The 18940-nt window shown below is 32.0% G+C and overlaps 1 protein-coding gene and 1 pseudogene across 1 annotated transcript; one reads left to right on the top strand and one right to left on the bottom strand.

The window, feature by feature from the left end:
- Positions 1-2754: 2754 nt before the first annotated feature.
- Positions 2755-5072, bottom strand: LOC109180976 (40S ribosomal protein S24-1). The gene is made up of 5 exons (XM_019330707.1): positions 4907-5072; positions 4353-4394; positions 4064-4234; positions 3130-3216; positions 2755-3027 (listed from the first exon to the last, which is right to left on the bottom strand). Exons 1-5 carry the CDS (start codon positions 4976-4978, stop codon positions 2986-2988), a joined length of 414 nt encoding a protein of 137 aa, XP_019186252.1. The 5' UTR covers positions 4979-5072; the 3' UTR covers positions 2755-2985.
- A 6048-nt stretch (positions 5073-11120) lies between these two features.
- LOC109181242 lies at positions 11121-15397 on the top strand (annotated as a pseudogene).
- Positions 15398-18940: the final 3543 nt, after the last annotated feature.

Here is an 18940-nt window from a genome sequence, read left to right as displayed (position 1 = left end):
ATAATATACTCCGTATCATTTAATACATATGTGTGAACATAATGATAGTTGACAGCAGTGAATGACAGAACTTGAGTGCACGGTGGCAATGGCAATTGAACCACGAAGCTAGGCGGAGACAGCTACATATGATTGAGAAGCTATCTCTACTATTTTGGGATGTATCGGTTTGGCTTAATTAGGCTAACTTTTTGAGAAATAAAAGGGAAAAATGTGAAATTGGTAATCAAATCGAACACAAAAATACAAGTATTTTATTTAATTTATAAAATTGTAATTGAATCATTTGACATTATAAAACTATGCAATTCACTCCAAGTAAAAGGAAGTAACACGTTGCCAATCAGTGAAATTTTAAACAATAATAAAAAAATTAAAAAAATAAGGTGTTCATTGGGACATTGTCAATCTCCCATTGGAGACAAACTTATCCATAGAGTCGACTTCATAATCTAGAGACCAAGAAGGTAGAATGAATGAAGATAACTATGACTGATGCTTTCATCTTTCCCCTTAAAGAAAAGAAAAAAAAATTAAAAAAATTTAAACATTCAACTGATCGAAGACGAAAATCAACATTTGTCTCCAAATCTATGGAGACGAAGGGTTCATTCCTTCTTTAAAAAAAAAAATGTTTGAAGGGATGAAAATAGTTGTCATGGCTTTCATTCCTTCATTCATTTTCAAAGATCTATGGAGACGAGACAATTTCTATAAATTTAGTGTTTTTCGATTGTGATCATCAATTTCTTGTCAAAAGACGTTAAAATAAAATTAAGATTAAAAAAAATTCCTTACTACCAAATGATAACCTGCTATTTCAGGTAAATAGAGATGGACAGCATTTTTACATTCTCGCATTTAGTTTTTTTAACCAATATAACCTTTATTCCATTGTTTAATATGCATTATCTTGTAGAGTTTTTTTAAGCATTTTTTTAAATATATATTTACACGATATTGGGTTTCGTGTTCAATTTCGTGATTTTGTCTAATTCTTTTGGACTTATCCATCGTTTATATTTGCACGGCATTGGGTTTCGTATTGAAATTGGGGTTGTCTAATGTTCTCGAACTTATCCGTTGTATGTGTAACATTATTATTTAAGTAATAATGCTTTACCATTTTTATTTTTAATATATTAAAAGTATATTATTTATGTATTGGTAATATATCAAATAATGAACTTTTCGTACTCAAATAATTTACTTTTAAATAATAAACTTTTAGTACACAAATAATGCACATTCAATATATTAAAAATGTATCTTTTGTCAATGATCCACCTCATAGGGTGAATCATGATCTATAGTATAATGATTGGATAGAATGTCATAAAAAATGTCCAAAAGAAGAACTCAAAATGGTCCTCTGACTATTGCAATTTTTCAAAATTGATCTTCGATTGTTAATTTGAACAAAAAAAGACACTTGACTTTTAGATTTGTTTTAACAATGGTCCTTCCATCAAAGATCAGTTAAGTTGACGTTAATTAAAAGGGTATTGTAGTCATTCCATTTTGGTGAATAACTTATCAGCATAGTGCTATTGACTCCAATCCACGGGACACGCACTCCAACACCGATAATCAAGGACCAATTTTGGAATTAACTCAAATATGAATAACTAACAATAGAAAACATTACTCTCCATATAAAAACAAATAGTTTTAGCTCTAACGTATGATTTGTATACTATTATACGAGTAAAATTTGTATAATAAACACCTTCAAATAATGATGAAAGCTTACTTTGTCGTGCAAACAATCCAAAATATGAGGCGGTGGGTCATGCGTCCATAGCCCCAGACCAGCATGAGAATTCGAAGCCCGGGCCAACAAGTGAGAAACACGATTCGCTGATGGTTAACACTAATAATGTTATTGAAAGAAGAGATAAGAGTTCTACACTCTGAAATTAATTAAACCAACGTAAGAGAGATTTGGGGAGTTGTTGTGAAGTGCAGCCACTACAATTGAGCAGTCCGACTCGAGCAGCACATTATCATCGTGTCTTTCCTTAAGCCAAGATAACACCTCTTTGCACGCGAGGTATTCAACTATATATGGGTCGGGGGGACACAAGAGGAGACCAGCCTTTGCAGCCACAACTCTCTCAAGGTTGTCATAAAGTGTAGTAGGGAGTAGAAAGATACTCATGGTGTACATGGACATGGCTTGGACAACAATTTTTAATAACACTTGAGGAGTTTTTTCTACCAACCATTAATTCTAGCTCTGAGCCTCTGACCTTCCATTCAATATATTGTTATTCTTTTGCCTATAATAAATGCATTATGAAAATTTCTTATCTTTGGTATTTTAGTAATAATAATAAAGTTACAAATGTTTATTTTGAATAGGAATACTTTTTTAAAGACATATTAATATACTGAGGAAAACTTTTTAGGAGAAGAAAGGTTAAAATTACCAGTAGCTGGGGAATGCTAAATGTGCAATGACATTCACAATTAATACACTAAAGGATCAGATCATAAAAACGAAATCCAAGCACAAAACTTAACTAACCGTGTAAAGTTCTTATCGGAAAAGCCAAAAGTTCCACCAATAGATGAAAACCCACAAAAAGAAGATGCACTTAGAAGGAGGGGAGGATAGGGCCGGGGACACGGGGCAATGCAAAGGAGAGGGGGCGGGGGATGAGCCGATGAGGGGACGAAGAAGTGGAGGAAAACGAGGACGGGAGATGGGGGACGGGGACTAGGGGAGGAGGAAAAGACAATTGGGAATTTAAGACTAATCCAGCAGCCATAGAAAATGTGTAGGCTCAGTTTTAACAGATTTTACCAAATGAGCATCCCTGGAAGCTTAATAAAGATGTTCCCTAAAGAAACACAAATTACAAAACTAGACTAGAACTGTCAAAATTCAGGTAACACTGTTAAATTGTGACTCACTTTGCACTAAAGCAAAACGGGCCAAAAAAAGGATAAGGAGAACCAGATATTGTGCTACCCTGAACCTCATTTCTTTTTGCCTCCCTTGGCAGCATCTCCAGCCTTAGTCTGCATGGAACCAAAAAAAGTGCAATTAAAAACCAATTCATTCAGAAAATACACAACATACTTGCATAAAACACAAAACAAGTTGCCATCAGTTAAATATACCTTCTTCACACCACGGATCTTCTTGGTCCTGTTTTTACGTTCCTTCATTTGTTTCCTTGACTTCTCAACCTTCGTGTCAAGACCATTCTGCAGTAGAAGAAAAGTAAAATAGTGTAAATGAAAGAAAAAGGGCATCCACAATGACAATTGTGCACAAACACCAAAATTTGCTATATGTAGCTAAAAGAAATAAATTTTCAGTTCCTAAACAACTTTATCAGAATTGTTAATAATGGGAGATGCAATAGATTATAGCACCGAACTCACTCAAATACTATATGATGACCGTGATTGCCTACGTTCCATCAAGTAGTACGGTAGTACCCTCTCTTCTTTCACAAATGTGTCCATTCACTTAATGTACTTGATTATTTAAAGCAACAAGATAATGTCACGCCTCTCTATCTCAGTTAGGTATCAGAAAAACTCGAACATTTTCATTGAGAATCCTATGTATTAGGTTTCCACTCTACGTAAGCAGAGCCATGATATTGAGGCAATTTGCGTAACAATTATCAAGAATAAAAATGAAAAAAAATTTCAACATTTAATACATTCTCATCAAGAATCCTTTGGGTTGGATTTTCCTTTGAACATAAAGATGTCCTGCTAACAAGTCTTTTGATGTGTGGAGCCCTATTTTAGCTCTTACATGACCCGAGACTAAATCATATTAAAACTCTGTAATATGAACTTGAGATTACCACTAAAAATTGATCTGATTACTAATGAACTTTGATCAATGCTAAATCTGAATTAATTCATAAATGATTCACTGGTGTCCCAAAGGACTTATATTGTAAATAATTCTTTTAAGACTAGAACAAAGTACTTCTTGACAACTTCAGAGATCAAATTCCACGTGAAAATAAATCAATCCTGCAGAGACTACAGTTAATCCTCATAGAAGGGCAAAAATACATTGTTGACTTACCCTGATGAGTCTGTACTTAGGCTCAAACTTCTTTGCATTTTCAACTGAGTCATATATCAAACCAAATCCAGTGGATTTGCCGCCACCAAAATGAGTCCGGAACTTGAAAACAAATATGGAATTGGGGTCCTTCACTTCATACATTCTAGCTAGCTTCTCCTTCAACTCAGCCTAGACAAAATCAATACAATGACACATGAGATTCATTCCAAAAACAATCCAGAACCAAAAAACAAAAACAAAAATTCCACATAATCAACTGATTCAATGAAGGATTAACATAGATCACCTTGGAGACATTAGCCCTTCCAGGATGAAGAACATCAATAACCTGCATCCATATCGAAGAATAAAAAGGCAACACATTTAAACTCATTAATAACAACAACAAAAATTGATAGTTCTTATTATATCAGACGGATGTAAATGGTGCACAACAAACAGAGAAATTGCATTGTGCATCTACATTTTCTCTTGAAAGTTAATATCTTCTGTGGAAAATGAGCCTCTGGTCTATTAGAAAAAGGCCAAAAGGCCTTATTCCAGGCTTTCATTATAGAGGAAACCAAACTTTACAAATTGAGGTAAACCCACTCCAAGGCTCCTCCAAAATCGTAAAGATTAGCTGGAAAAAAAGTCAGTTTTCTCACATTTTCTAGAGATTTAAATTCAAAAACTTCCAAAATGCAAAATAATTTTCAAACAAACAGCTTAGAAATAGGCGTGCCAATGCTCCATAGTGTCCATTCCTTCTTCAGACATAAAATGACACGTATATACGGGGAAATAAACAGCAAGAGTTACAAATAGAGAGAGATTAACAGAGAGGACGCTGGGGCTTACAAACTGCTTTCGGGAGAGGAGTCTGTTGGTCATGAACTTGCGCGTGCGTATGGTGACTGCCTTGTCCGCCATGGCTTGAAAAAGAGAACTGCAGAAAACGAAATTCAATCGTAATGTGCAGTCCCCGCGAGAAAGAGGTTTAGTACAAAACCCTAGATCATTATATAGTCTAGGGTTTCCCAATGTTCATTGCGGGTTATTTCTTTGACCCGGTAGGGTTTAAAATATGATTTAAATTATATTGTTACTACTCCCCCGTCTCATTTTATGTGTCTGATTATATTAACAAGATTTGACTGAAGTTATTTTTAATTTAATTTTTTTGTAATATTAAGCTTAGTATTAATGTACAAAATTTATATATTTGAAACTATACTAAAAGTATTATTAAACACAAAAAAAAAAAAATTAAATTTAAAAATAGTAAAAAATACTAAAGAAAAATAAACAAAGAAGAAATAATTGGTTTCACCAATGAATAGTAAGTAGGACAGATGAATATTTTACTCGGAGAAAGTTCAATTTTATTCGGGCCTAATAGAATGATTATGACTAAACTCCTAACTCTTAATTATGTATATTACACTTTTGAATTATAATTTACTAATTTAGATATATGACATATCATGGACTTGAGCAACTCATATCCATTGTCCTTCACGGCCTAGTAGGAACTCATGTGTTAGCCTATCATCACGGTGCCTACTTCACTCCGTAAACGTGAAACAACTCGTTTATTTAAGTTTATGATGCTTTCTTAGATTAGCTTACACACTAATTTTTTAATATTTCAAAATATCCAAACTCATCACAAAACCTCACTTCTTTTTTCGAAAACAAAAGGAGCATTATATTAATCTGTAGCAAAGTTCTTACAAATAGCAGAAGCTAGAAAACGGGGAATACAATCACAAACCCTCACTTCTTATGTTGTGAATATCACTAATACAAGGAAGTAGATTCACTAACTCAAACTTCCTAACACAAGTTTCTATTGTCTTTGCTAACTCACGATATATTCACACCATTTACAGTGAACCGATGTAAACACTTGTGTAACCAACCTCAAGTCATCAAACTCGAGCTATACATCCCTAACCTTAGCCCATCATTTACAACCATCCTATGCCCAGTCCATTTTCACACCACATACATGTGCATTTTTCCCATTTCAGGACTTCTACACAGAAATAAAAATTTGACAGTTGCCTAAGTAACACCTAGTCTGAAGCAATGATTGGACTTAAGCAGTAATTTCTTTCAAGGAATAATCCACTTTCTCAATCTATAAAATCATTCCCTTTAGCATCCCAAATTCCACGTTTTAGTCTCTAAATCCCCTTTACACACTCTCTTACCCTCTTAAATCTAAATCTTCTTATTGTAACTTTATCCACAAACTCCATTGACAACTCTAATTTTTTTTAGTCTACAAATATACGTCAATTTCTTGATCATCTTCACCTTTTACACTCTGTTTAAATCATTACCTCTTCTTCTCTTCTACACCATTTTTTAGCCAAACAATAGTCAAAATTCGACTACCAACAAGGGAGTAAAAGTTTAGAGAGGGAGACTTTTAGGCGGGGAGATTGGAACCCATGGGTGAGATTTGTGGGCCTAGACATAAAGGGAAGAAAGTTAGGGGGTGTGAATTGAGCTAAGGAGTGAAATTCAAGAAGTTGGAGTACATGCAAAGGTTAGAGGAATGAGGTCCAAAGTATGACAAAGGGAAAAGTTTAGGCGGTTGGAGCGCATAGGAGGGGAAGATGGGATCAAAGTGAGACATAAGTTGAAGTACAAGGAGTCATAGTGTAATCATTTTTAGGACAAACCTAAGTGAGACAAGGTTAAAATATGCAATAGGATGACACAAAGAAGGTAAAAGGCTAGAGTGGGAGCTACCATGGTGGCTCTAGGTGGCGTACATGTCATCCCTTGCACAACCTCCAACTTGGGGCACACAATTGCACCCTAGAAGTGAGGTTGCACTAGGGTGTGACCATGGTGTTAGGGTCACAATGCGACCTCGTTTCTTTGCAAGATTATGCAGTGTCACGACCTAACCCGAGCATCGATGTGCGTGGATGGAATGGGTGGGGTGCACTAGAGCACCACACACCTTTGTCACAACTCACAATACATGAGTTACTCCGAGACCATGCGAGAGATATGGAACAATTTGACTTCTCAAGAAATTTGACAAGCTCAACAATTCCATCCTCCTATAAATCACTCTCAAATTTCTTGGCATCAACTTGTTCTCATATATATAAAGCATGTAATACACATAAATCAATGAAAATATTTTTTTCTTACAAAAAGCATTCCTTGTTTCCTAGAAGTGGTATATTATCTTCTTTTTTTTTAAGCGTTATTTTAATTCTTTTCGTGTAAATTGATTCACTTGAGTATATATAAACTAATAAAACACAATAACTAAATAAAATATAGAAAAAAATTATTCAGTGAATACTAAACACTGAAGAAATTTTATTCTGATATGTAGCCTGACTCTAAATCAAATTATGTAAGGGTGTGTTTGGTTTGCACATGGAAGTTGGAATCGGAATGAGAATCAATTCAATTAAACACTTGGTAATGGTAATGATCGAGTTTGGTGAAAGTATTTTGCATGTTTGGTAGTAGGATGGATTCAGAATGATTATCAATATTGATATTTGGTTATGTATGACCCTATAATGAAAAAAAAATGTTTTAAAATACAACAAAAACAAAAACAAAAACAAAAACAAAAAACAAAAAACAAAAAAAAAAAACACAATTTATCGTAATATCAGATATCATTATTATTATTATTATTATTATTATTATTATTATTATTATTATTATTATTATTATTTGATAACTATTATTATTATTATTACTAGTAATTGTCCCGTGCGAAACACATACCATTATTAATTTAACAAATTTACCAATTAAATTTTTGACATTTGATCTCTAAATTAGCAAAGAAAGTAATGGATGTGGAAACAGAAAAACTTACCTGAGTTTGTTAGCTCCCAAAAATATTCATCTTCCCCAAATCGCATGGTATAAAGCTTTATAAGAGATCTATGCTCTCATAAATATTGTTCTCCTATTCTAGTCACGACCATCCTCCCAATTCTAACCACGGCCAAAATATAATTGTAGTATTGGTTGTGGATCATGACTTATTTATAGTGTTGAAGTAGATGTAGATGTTCATGTAAATATTGATTCTAAATTTTAAATTTATCTCCAATCAATAAATGTTAGTCTTGGAGATTGTAAAATTCATTTATAATTCAAAACATGTGGTTATATATTGAAATTTGCAAGAATGTTTTGTTTATTGAATTGAAGTAAATGTAAACACAATTAATACATTCATACGTACTTTGCTAATGTCATTTGCAGTTGGTGTGGAGATAGTAAATGCTTATACGTTAGAAACATAACATAATTATTGCAATGTTAATTCTCAATTTGCAGTTGGTGTGGAGATAGTAAATGCTTATACGTTAGAAACAATTATTCTCAAATTAATTTTGTAAATTACTCTCCTCCCCAGTAAACTCTTTTTGCTTATTATTCACATTGATTTTTTTCATCTTTATTTAATTACTAATTTTTTACGCGCATTGCGCGATTGGGATAATGCCCAATGTTTTTAAATATGTAACTCTAAGTTTACAAATGCAAGATAATATAGTCAAAATTGATTATAATTGTCAATAAAATAATTGTATAGGTATGGTTGAAACCAAATACGGGACATAAGGAATAGCGAATAAAAATTAGGGCATAAAATATTAAATATATACTAATACTGAAGAGCTAACTGCTGATTGCCAAACAAGGACATTACGAGGTAGTTTTCCACTTCAATTTGTTGTGTGATTCGAATACTCTTTTTGTCAATAAATCCCCCAAATAGTTAATATGATTGGCTTAATTATATCTTTTTATTTTTTATTTTTTAAAAACAATTATTATTATTATTATTATTATTGTTATTATTATTATTATTATTATTATTATTATTATATGCATACCGTTAGGTCATTTTACATATTAATCTAAACAACAAAATTTTTTCAAATATCTTTTTATCAATCATTGATATAATTCGCTGGTCAAATCCCCTAATATAACCCGCTAACGCTAATCGCTAACTGCTGATTGTCAAACAAGGACATTGCGAGATAGTTCTCACTTCACTTTGTTGTGTGATTTGAATACTCTCTTTGTCAAGAAATCCCTCAAGTAGTTAATATGATTGACTTTATTAATTATATTTTTTTAATTTTTTCATGGTATTAATAAAATACTTGGTAAATAAATATATAGCATTATTTTGTATTCTAACTTTGATATTTAATTTAAAAAAATAGTGCACAAAAAAGATAATAGACAATGTAGTGAATATAATCAATTGATAAATTTGAATGTAAAGAATTTTTACATTGGAGAACAATAAATACAATATAACTAATAAAATTATTTCTCTTATTTAATTTATTGATAATGAATAATTTCATTTGAATAAAGACGTTGTAGACACATAATTTTAAATTAAAGAAATGTATATGTACTTTTTTTGTTGTAGCTACTAAATTATTATTTTTTATAATTTAATAAGAGTAAAATAGAGTACTAATTATGCCAACTTTAATTGGGATGAGGTTCGAACTTAAGACCTTATTTATTAAAATCAATGAGTAAGTTAACAGTGAACTAACAGAAATTAACGGAAAAGATAATATTTAACGGAAAAGTTAATCGATAATCATATTCATTAAGGATAAATTAGGAAATCTTAAGGAAAAATTAAAATCTCATCAATCTGAGCCATTTTATTTGATTAAAAAATTTGACCGTCATTTTTTCTACCCATTACAGGCCTAACTCTCTTGGGCTTTTATTAGTATAGTAGATTTATGATGATTGTGAAGTTCTTAAACTCTATTCAATAACTCCTAAATACACCAAATGGCAGGAAAAAAATTTCTCCTTCATTTTACTTTAATATATATATAGAGATAGAGATAGAGGTTTTCTCTCTCTCTCTCTATATATATATATATATATATATATATATATATATATATAGAGAGAGAGAGAGAGAGAGAGAGAGAGAGAGAGAGAGAGAGAGAGAGAGAGAGAGAGAGAGAGAGAGAGAGATTGATTATTATTATTATTATTATTATTATTATTATTATTATTATTATTATTATTATTATTATTATTATTATTAATGTTTAATCCTACTCAAACGCCTTTAAACTGCAAAATTTGAATTCTCTTTTGTCATATATGGACGGATATACATATTACATATTTACATCTCAGAATAATGTTAATTACTAATAACTCAATGCTTCCAAAAAATAAACTTGACATATCATTTAAATAAATGGCCTGGGTTTAAATCATAAACATTAGATGTAGGCAAATAACGAGTCTAGATCGAAAGAGTAGTTCTCATGGGATGAGTCATGAGACAAAACCCTGCACACGTTCATTGTATGTTTTGCAGTTATGCTTCAATTCCAAGAGTCTATAACCTTCTAAGTAGCATGCATTCTCTCTTCCCAACTTATCATTCTACCGTTACTCTTTTTTCGTTTTCTTTTTATTTGAGGAAACTCATTAAATTAAAAAAGAGTCCATTTATACTAAGGACTTTGTGGTCTAATGTTACCAAATTGCTCCCCTATGTGGGAGGTTCAAGTCGTTTATGATAGGTATAAATAAATGATATTTAAAAATTTTTACTATCAGTTCACCTCACGCCGATAAACGAAACTACTGTAACTACAAATTTGGTGGGGAATGTTGTGGACGAACTACTTCATAAAGACATTGCTACAACATCTACGGTTTGTCATGGTACGTAGTAAAATTAAATATTATTGTTTGCAGTGCATACTTTTCATCGCCTAATAACTAAATCATGTAATGTAGTCGAGTACTCTGATCTGGGTGATGCCACAAGTAGTTGCGAGTATTGTGGTGCCTTATTTTGGTTTGAGGAGAGACAAAATAAAACAGTTACCAAGGGATCACCTAAGTTCTCCATGTGCTGCAACAATGGTAAGATTACGTTACCTGCACTGCCACCGCCACCAAAAGGTATCAGCGATCTTTTTTCGGCAACTGTGAATTCTCTAGAAAGTTCCTACAGCAAATCAGGACGTACAACAACATGTTTTGCTTCACATCAATGGGTGGAAGAATTGACAGGAGTGTCAATAGGGGCAGCGGACCTCCTGTATTCAGATTAAATGGACAAAATTATCATTTAATGGGGAGTCTACTTCCAGAAGAAGGCAAGGCACCCCACTTTGCCCAGCTCTACATATACGACACCAGCAATGAACAAATTAATCGGATCAATGCTGTCAGGTAAACCAACTACTGTGTTACATATAACTGTGTTTTCTTTTGTTGGTTAATCCCATGGTATTATTTTTTTATTGTATTCTTTTGACGTAGGGATGGTTCTGAGCAAGATGACATCCACGTAGAAATAGTGATGTGGATACAAATAATGTTTTGGTCAAGTCATTTCGAATGGCTAAGGAGGAAATGGATAGAAATCCATGCGCTGAAGTCAAGATAAAATTGCTAGGCAAGCGCAAGAAAGATGCAAGGACCTATAATTTACCTGAAGTGTCTGAAGTTGCTGCTTTGATCGTTGGAGATCTTGACACCAATATTGGTGAGCGTGATATTGTCGTCCAAACCAAGAGTGGCCAACTACAAAGAATAAGTGAATTAAATCCTTCCTACTTGCCACTTCAATATCCATTGTTGTTTCCGTATGGTGAAGATGGATATAGGGAAGATATTGCATTCTCAAACATCAAAGGCAATAGGGGTGGTGGCGGTAGACAAAGGATTAGTCCGAGAGAATATTTTTGCTATCACATACAGTCAAGAAAGTCAGTGGTAAATACAATTCTACATGCCAGGCGTTTGTTCCAGCAATTCGTTGTGGACGGATACACAATGGTTGAGTCCGGTAGACTCATTTATATAAGGACACACCAAAAAAGTTTAAGGTGTGATTCATATAGTGGATTGACAGATGATTTAACCAGGGGAGAAATTAACCCTGCAACGCAAGGACGTAGGATAATACTACCATCGAGCTTTACAGGTGGAACTAGGTACATGATACAAAATTACCACGATGCTATGGCTATATGTAGATGGATTGGATATCCAGATTTGTTTATCACTTTTACATGCAACCCCAAGTGGCCTGAGGTGCAACGTTTCCTGCGTGACCGAATGTTGAAACCAGAGGATCGTCCGGACATAATTTGCAGGTTGTTCAAGATGAAGCTGGATTCGCTGATAGCTGATTGTAGAAAAAAGAAGCTTTTTGGTTCAGTTGCTGGAGGTAATCACTTGCACCAATTATCCATGACTGTGCTTTTAATAACCTAATCAATGGGTTATAGCTAAATATGATATCTTTTATTGCTACAGTTATATATACGATTGAGTTCCAAAAGAGAGGTCTTCCGCATGCTCATATATTACTGTTTTTGGAAAAAAAAATGGAGTTAGCGAAGTTGGAACCCTTGACACAATCATTTCAGCTGAGATACCTAATGAAAATACAGATGTAGAATATTACAAAGCTGTTAAGGAATTTATGATGCATGGTCCATGTGGAAAAGCAAGGTTGAATTCTCCGTGTATGGTAAAATGGCGATGTTCAAAGCATTATCCCAAGAGGTTTGTTGAATGTTCTACTTTTGATGATGATGGATATCCATTATATAGACGTCGGGAAAATGGGAGGACAATTACAAAGAATGGCATTTCTTTAGACAACAGGTATGTTGTACCGCACAATAGACATTTATTGCTTAAATACAAGGCTCGTATAAATGTTGAATGGTGCAACCAATCCCGCTCAATAAAGTACCTCTTCAAATACGTAAATAAGGGACACGATAGGGTAACAGCCGAGTTCTACAAAACTAACAATGCTGAAGATGTTGGGAAAACCGTAGACGAGATCAATATGTACTATGATTGTAGGTATATATCTCCCTGTGAAGCAGTGTGGCAGTTGTTTGGTTTTGATATACAACTTAGGGCTCCATCAGTGGAAAGGTTAAGCTTTCACCTTCCCAATCAACAAAGTGTGATTTTTGCAGATGATGATCCAATTGAGAACATTGTTAATAGACCTACTATAGCACAAAGTATGTTCTTAGAATGGTTCGAGGCTAATAAAACATTCCCAGAGGCAAGAAAGATGACTTATGCTGAGATGCCAACGAAATTCGTGTGGAAAAAAGACCTTAGGAAATGGCAGCCAAGGAAAAAAGGTTTCTCAATCGGAAGGATTTTTTATGTTCCACCGGCCACAGGCGAAATCTTTTACCTAAGATGTTTGTTGAATAAAGTGCATGGTCCTACATCTTATGCAGATATCAAAAATGTGGATGGGGTTCAGTATGATACCTTTCGAGATGCGTGTTATGCTAGAGGTTTAGTTGATGATGACAAAGAATATATAGACGCAATAGAGGAAGCAAGTCATTGGGCGTCTGGAGATAAGTTGAGGAGATTGTTTGTTACACTGTTAATGACCAACTGTATAGGGAAACCGGAATCGGTGTGGAACTCTGTGTGGAAGCATTTGTCTGAAGATGCACAATACCAACTACGTAAACAATTGCAAAATACAGGTACATAATTCTTACGTTAGTTTCTTTGCATTTGTTCTACTAGACATTAAATTTAATATTGAATTAAGTCATTTAACTCAACTTATAACATCTAAGTTGTACTTTAATACTATAAATGAATGCAGATTTAGTGCTCAGTGATTCCCAGAAGATGAACTACGCTTTAGTCGATATTGAAAAGATGTTATCAATGATGGGAAAGAGTTTGAGGGACTTTCCAGAGATGCCAATTGCTAATTTTGAGAATTATAATGTAATATCAAATAGGTTGATACAAGAGGAACTGGCATACGATTGTGTTGCTCAGGAGAAAGAAAACAAGGAATTGGTAAGTCAACTAACAGATGAGCAAAAGGTAATATATGATGAGGTGTTAACAGATATTGAAAGCAAGGCTGGGGGGTTATTCTTCGTTTATGGTTATGGAGGTACTGGTAAGACATTTTTGTGGAGAGCATTGTCATCTGCTCTAAGGTGTAAGGGCGAAATTGTTCTAAATGTTGCGTCTAGCGGCATTGCTTCTCTTCTATTACCAGGTGGCAGGACAACACATTCTAGGTTCGGAATACCTATATCTGTGAATGAAGATTCCACTTGCAACATAAGACAAGGCACACCATTAGCTGAGCTGATTTTGCAAAGCAAGTTGATAATATGGGATGAAGCTCCAATGATGCACAAATACTGTTTTGAAGCCCTAGACCGAACTATGAGGGATTTGATGCGATCCCTAAATCCAAGTAGTTCCGAAATGACATTTGGTGGTAAAACAGTCGTTTTTTGTGGCGATTTTAGGCAAATTCTACCGGTTATTCCAAAGGGCACACGCCAAGATATTGTTGGTGCAAGCATTAATTCCTCATACCTTTGGAGATCATGCAGAGTATTTAGGTTAACTAAAAACCTTCGCCTAAGAAGTTTACAATCGCAGGCTGAGGCTGCCGAGGTGGAAGAATTCGCAAACTGGATAGCTGATATAGGAGACGGAATGGTTGGTAATTCAATTGATGGTGAAACAGTGATTACAATTTCCGAAGAATTATTGCTAAAATGGAAAGATGATCCTATTGCTACTATTGTGGATAACACATTCCCTCTGTTTAGGCGTGCAAATGATGATTTATCATACCTTAAGGATAGTGCTATACTGGCTCCAACATTGGATGTGGTTGATAGCATTAACCAATACATGAATGATCATAATCCATGTGATGGTAGGACTTATTTGAGTTGTGATTCTGTTTGCAAGTCAGATTCTAACGTGGATATGTTAGCGGATTTGCACACTCCAGAATTCTTGAATGGTCTGCGATGTTCTGGAGTACCTAATCATTCTTTGACTTTGAAAGTTGGCTCACCTGTTATGCTATTGAGAAATATTGATCATACTCTTGGATTATGCAACGGTACAAGGTTGATTGTAACAAGGTTAGCTGATCACGTGTTGGAAGCCAAGATCATGGCCGATACAAATGCAGGTACTACAGTTTTGATTCCAAGAATGTCACTTACACCGTTAGATCCTAGATTGCCTTTCAAATTCCAACGAAAGCAATTTCCTTTGATGCTATCCTATGCCATGACAATAAACAAAAGCCAAGGACAAACACTTGCAAAAGTAGGATTGTTTTTAAAAAGACCTGTCTTTAACCATGGCCAGATGTACGTAGCTGTTTCAAGAGTTAGTAATTCGAGGGGTTTAAAAATTTTGATTTGTGATGAAGATGTAACATGTCGAAGTAAGACAACAAATGTCGTGTACAAAGAAGTCTTCAACAATGTGTAATGAAATTTATATTTTTTCATCTCTAATTTATTACATTTTTAATAACTATATTCCATATAATATACATATGGCCGTGCATCGCACGGGTGCAACTACTAGTTTATACTAAGGACTTTGTGGTCCAATGTTACCAAATTGCTCCCCTATGTGGGAGGTGATGTATTCGAGCCTTAGTAGAGGCGTAGTAGCTTGTATGTGAAGGGTATCCCCTTCCCTTGTAATAATAATAATAATAATAATAATAATAATAATAATAATAATAATAATAATAATAATAATAATAATAATAATAATAATAATAATAATAATAATAATAATAATAATAATAATAATAATAATAATAATAATAATAATAACAATAATAATAATAATAATAATAATAATAATAATAAGTCTATTTATATTTTGTTTGCTTTAAAAATTTCCATTTAGTAACCCCAAAAAAAAAAAAAAAAAAAAAAAAAAAAAAAAACAGCAATCAAGTAATGCTACATTAAAATTTAAAAGTGAGTATTAAGAAGTAAATTTAGGAAGCTAGAGAATCCAACTTTACTTTATGAATTAATTACATAAAATCACTTTCAAAATTTGAAATAGTGAAAAATTAATGGAAATGTTATTTTCCATACTAAAATCATCACACAATGTTCACTTCCTAACATGATAATCTTAACAATGAAAACTTTTTATTTCATTAGTTATCTGTGAATTAATTGATTGATCCCATCATACGTTATTAATTTTTTTTGCATAATAATTAAATATTAAAAAAAAACTACTTTAATAACAATAATACGTTATATAATAACAAATATTAGAAAGTAATTTTTATTAGATTATAACGTTAGTCATAAAAAATTTTGTTTCATACATCTAATGATCTAAATGCTGATGATTATCAGTATTTCTTATCATCAGTTTCCTTATCCATCAATGAATGGATAATGGATAAGGAGCATGCAGGCAAGTTGCATATAGCCACTATAAAGATTTGTAGAATCCATTGGCAGCCTGCAAACATCATCCAATCCATTTATGGTGCACCAACGCAATATAATGGGAAATACAATTCCATTTGGACTCCTTATCTACTTTCACTCAAAAAAAAAAAAAAAATCAATACAAATAACATTGTGATTAAAAAAAAAAAAAGTATTAATTAAACAAGAATACTGAATTGAACCCTAGTGATTGAGGCATTATATTAATCCTTTGAGTTGAAAAAGATTGAAAATATATAACAGATACTTCCTTGTGAAAAATTATGATTGTTTCAAAAAAATAAATTAAATAATTTAATTAGTAGAGAATTGATGTAAATTAAGAACATAATTTTTTTTTTTGAAAACATTAAGAACATAATTAGAAACGTTAACTTTGTTAGACTTTTTAGAATATTGTATATATTTATATTATAAAGATTATGATCGGGCAATATAATATTCATACTTCTTTGTAGTGCATAGTTATTCATATCTTCCTTCCTCATATGATAGTAAAAGTACAATAACAAGTGCTAAGTGCACTACTTTCAAATTTAATCAATTTATAAGGAGCAATGTTAGGGCTTTGAAAGTTTATCCCTTTTAAGTTGAGGTGGAAAAAAAGTAATATATATATATATATATATATATATATATATATATATATATATATATAATTTATTTATCTTAATTCAATGATGTGTTGTAAGTTTACAATACGGTACAAAAACTATCAAATGACAATTTTATAGTCTTAATTCGATAATAAAGGAATTACAATTTTAGTAATGTGGAGGTATGACCACTTTTCAAAGTGACTAAGTGAATGAGTATTTCGAAGATAATATTAGTCTTTTGTTTCAATTGTACACTTAATTCGATTTTTATATATATTATATATGTCAATTGTTTTTTGTGCCCATTGTCTTCAACTAGTAGGGACTTATTATAATTGATACGAAATAGTAAAGTTGAATTCCACTCTTTGTAATCCGTCAAAGATGCTCAACTTATGTAGCAATAAGGCTACTATCAATCAAGCTAGCTAGCTAGCACTACGTTAGAATGTCAATAAATGAAACTATATATTGCCTTCTAGAATTGCTATCCATATTCTATATACTATGAAAAATGGGGTGAGATTCAACGATATATAGTTTTTGTCTTTTAATTTAAACAAATGCGATTTCTCAATTATTTAATGCATTGTTAATTTAGTTTTTCTTTTTCTTTTATGTTACTAAACTATCATACGTTATTTGAGACCTCAATTATTTCATTAATCTCATAAGATTGTGGTCTTATACATTGTTTATTGGATCAAGTTACAAGGATTAAAATTTTTCACTATTTACCTTGACAATATATGATTTGTATTTGATTAATAAGTACTTTTTTTTTTTTTTAACGTGGGATAGAGTCAATTAATTCACAGTAACTAATGAATAAGAATGATTTTATTATCATGTTAAGTGGTGTATGGTTTTGGTGAAAGTTTATTGTACATATATCTCTTATCACTTCTATTAGTTTGGTAATGAGTGATTTTGAATTAACAATGTGTTATACAATTAATGGATCGAACCATATTTGTACAAATTGAAAGACAAAAACTACATTACAAATAATCTAATCTAAAAACATAATAAGTGTGAATGAAAGTTATACCCCTGATTTATGTCTGTTTTTTCCGTTAAGTTTTTTTGTACATTATGCTATAAAGGTTATACATTAAAATATTTTGGACAAATATACCCCTACCGTTATAACTTCCGTTATCTTTTCCACTATTATTACCATGCACATGCATCCACCATATATTTTCTTATCTTCTTCATTAATAATAATATATAAACATTATATATTTGAGTTATATTTTAATTATTACATAAAATATAAATATCAAATTTATAAAAATGATTTACATTATTATTATTATTATTATTATTATTATTATTATTATTATTATTATTTAGAATAATTTAAATATCTAAAATCTAAATAAATTTAAAATTTTAATATAATGTATTAATATTTGGCACCTATTTTTTGCGCATCGCGCATAAAAAAAATACTAATAAAGGGATAAGTGGCAAAATAAGTCATTCAATTTTATGAAAAATGTAATTAAGTCATCGAATTTTAAAAAGCTCCAAATAGACTATTGAACTTGAAAAAAATATGCAATTAGACTCTTGTTTACCTCCTATAGCAGGTTAACAATAAGTTATAGTTGATTTAGCGGTGAATGTGGTTCCAGGTTCAAACCAATAGTTCACGATTTTAGAAAATTGTGAATCGACAATTTCGATTTAAATTATCGGTTTGAATCAATTTTTTATTTTTTGATAAATTCTATTTTCTTTTTAAAATAGTCCAAATTCAACAACTTTTTTTTTTTGGAATTTTTTCATTCTAGAATTTTTTTGAAAAAATAGTTATATCAAATATCTAAATTTTAAAGTTAAACTAAAAACATAAATAAAATTTTCGCCTTGTATTTATTTTTACCAAGATAAGTAGGCAACTTAAACTTGGTAAAATTAAATGCAAGCCCAAA

The sequence above is a fragment of the Ipomoea nil genome, unplaced genomic scaffold (genome assembly GCF_001879475.1).
Source record: "Ipomoea nil cultivar Tokyo-kokei standard unplaced genomic scaffold, Asagao_1.1 scaffold1043, whole genome shotgun sequence".
NCBI classification, from domain to species: Eukaryota; Viridiplantae; Streptophyta; class Magnoliopsida; order Solanales; family Convolvulaceae; genus Ipomoea; species Ipomoea nil.
Note: the sequence above shows the minus strand (reverse complement) of the source record. Positions and strands in the feature narration are given on the sequence as shown.

Bases quoted from the DNA above. Each gene is read 5' to 3' on its own strand.
- LOC109180976 (XM_019330707.1), bottom strand. From the start codon at position 4,978: ATGGCGGACAAGGCAGTCACCATACGCACGCGCAAGTTCATGACCAAC. The intron at 4,395-4,906 runs GTAAGCCCCAGC...ATATGGATGCAG, and splicing joins TCCTCTCCCGAAAGCAGTTT to GTTATTGATGTTCTTCATCC. The intron at 4,235-4,352 runs GTGATCTATGTT...GATTTTGTCTAG, and splicing joins GAAGGGCTAATGTCTCCAAG to GCTGAGTTGAAGGAGAAGCT.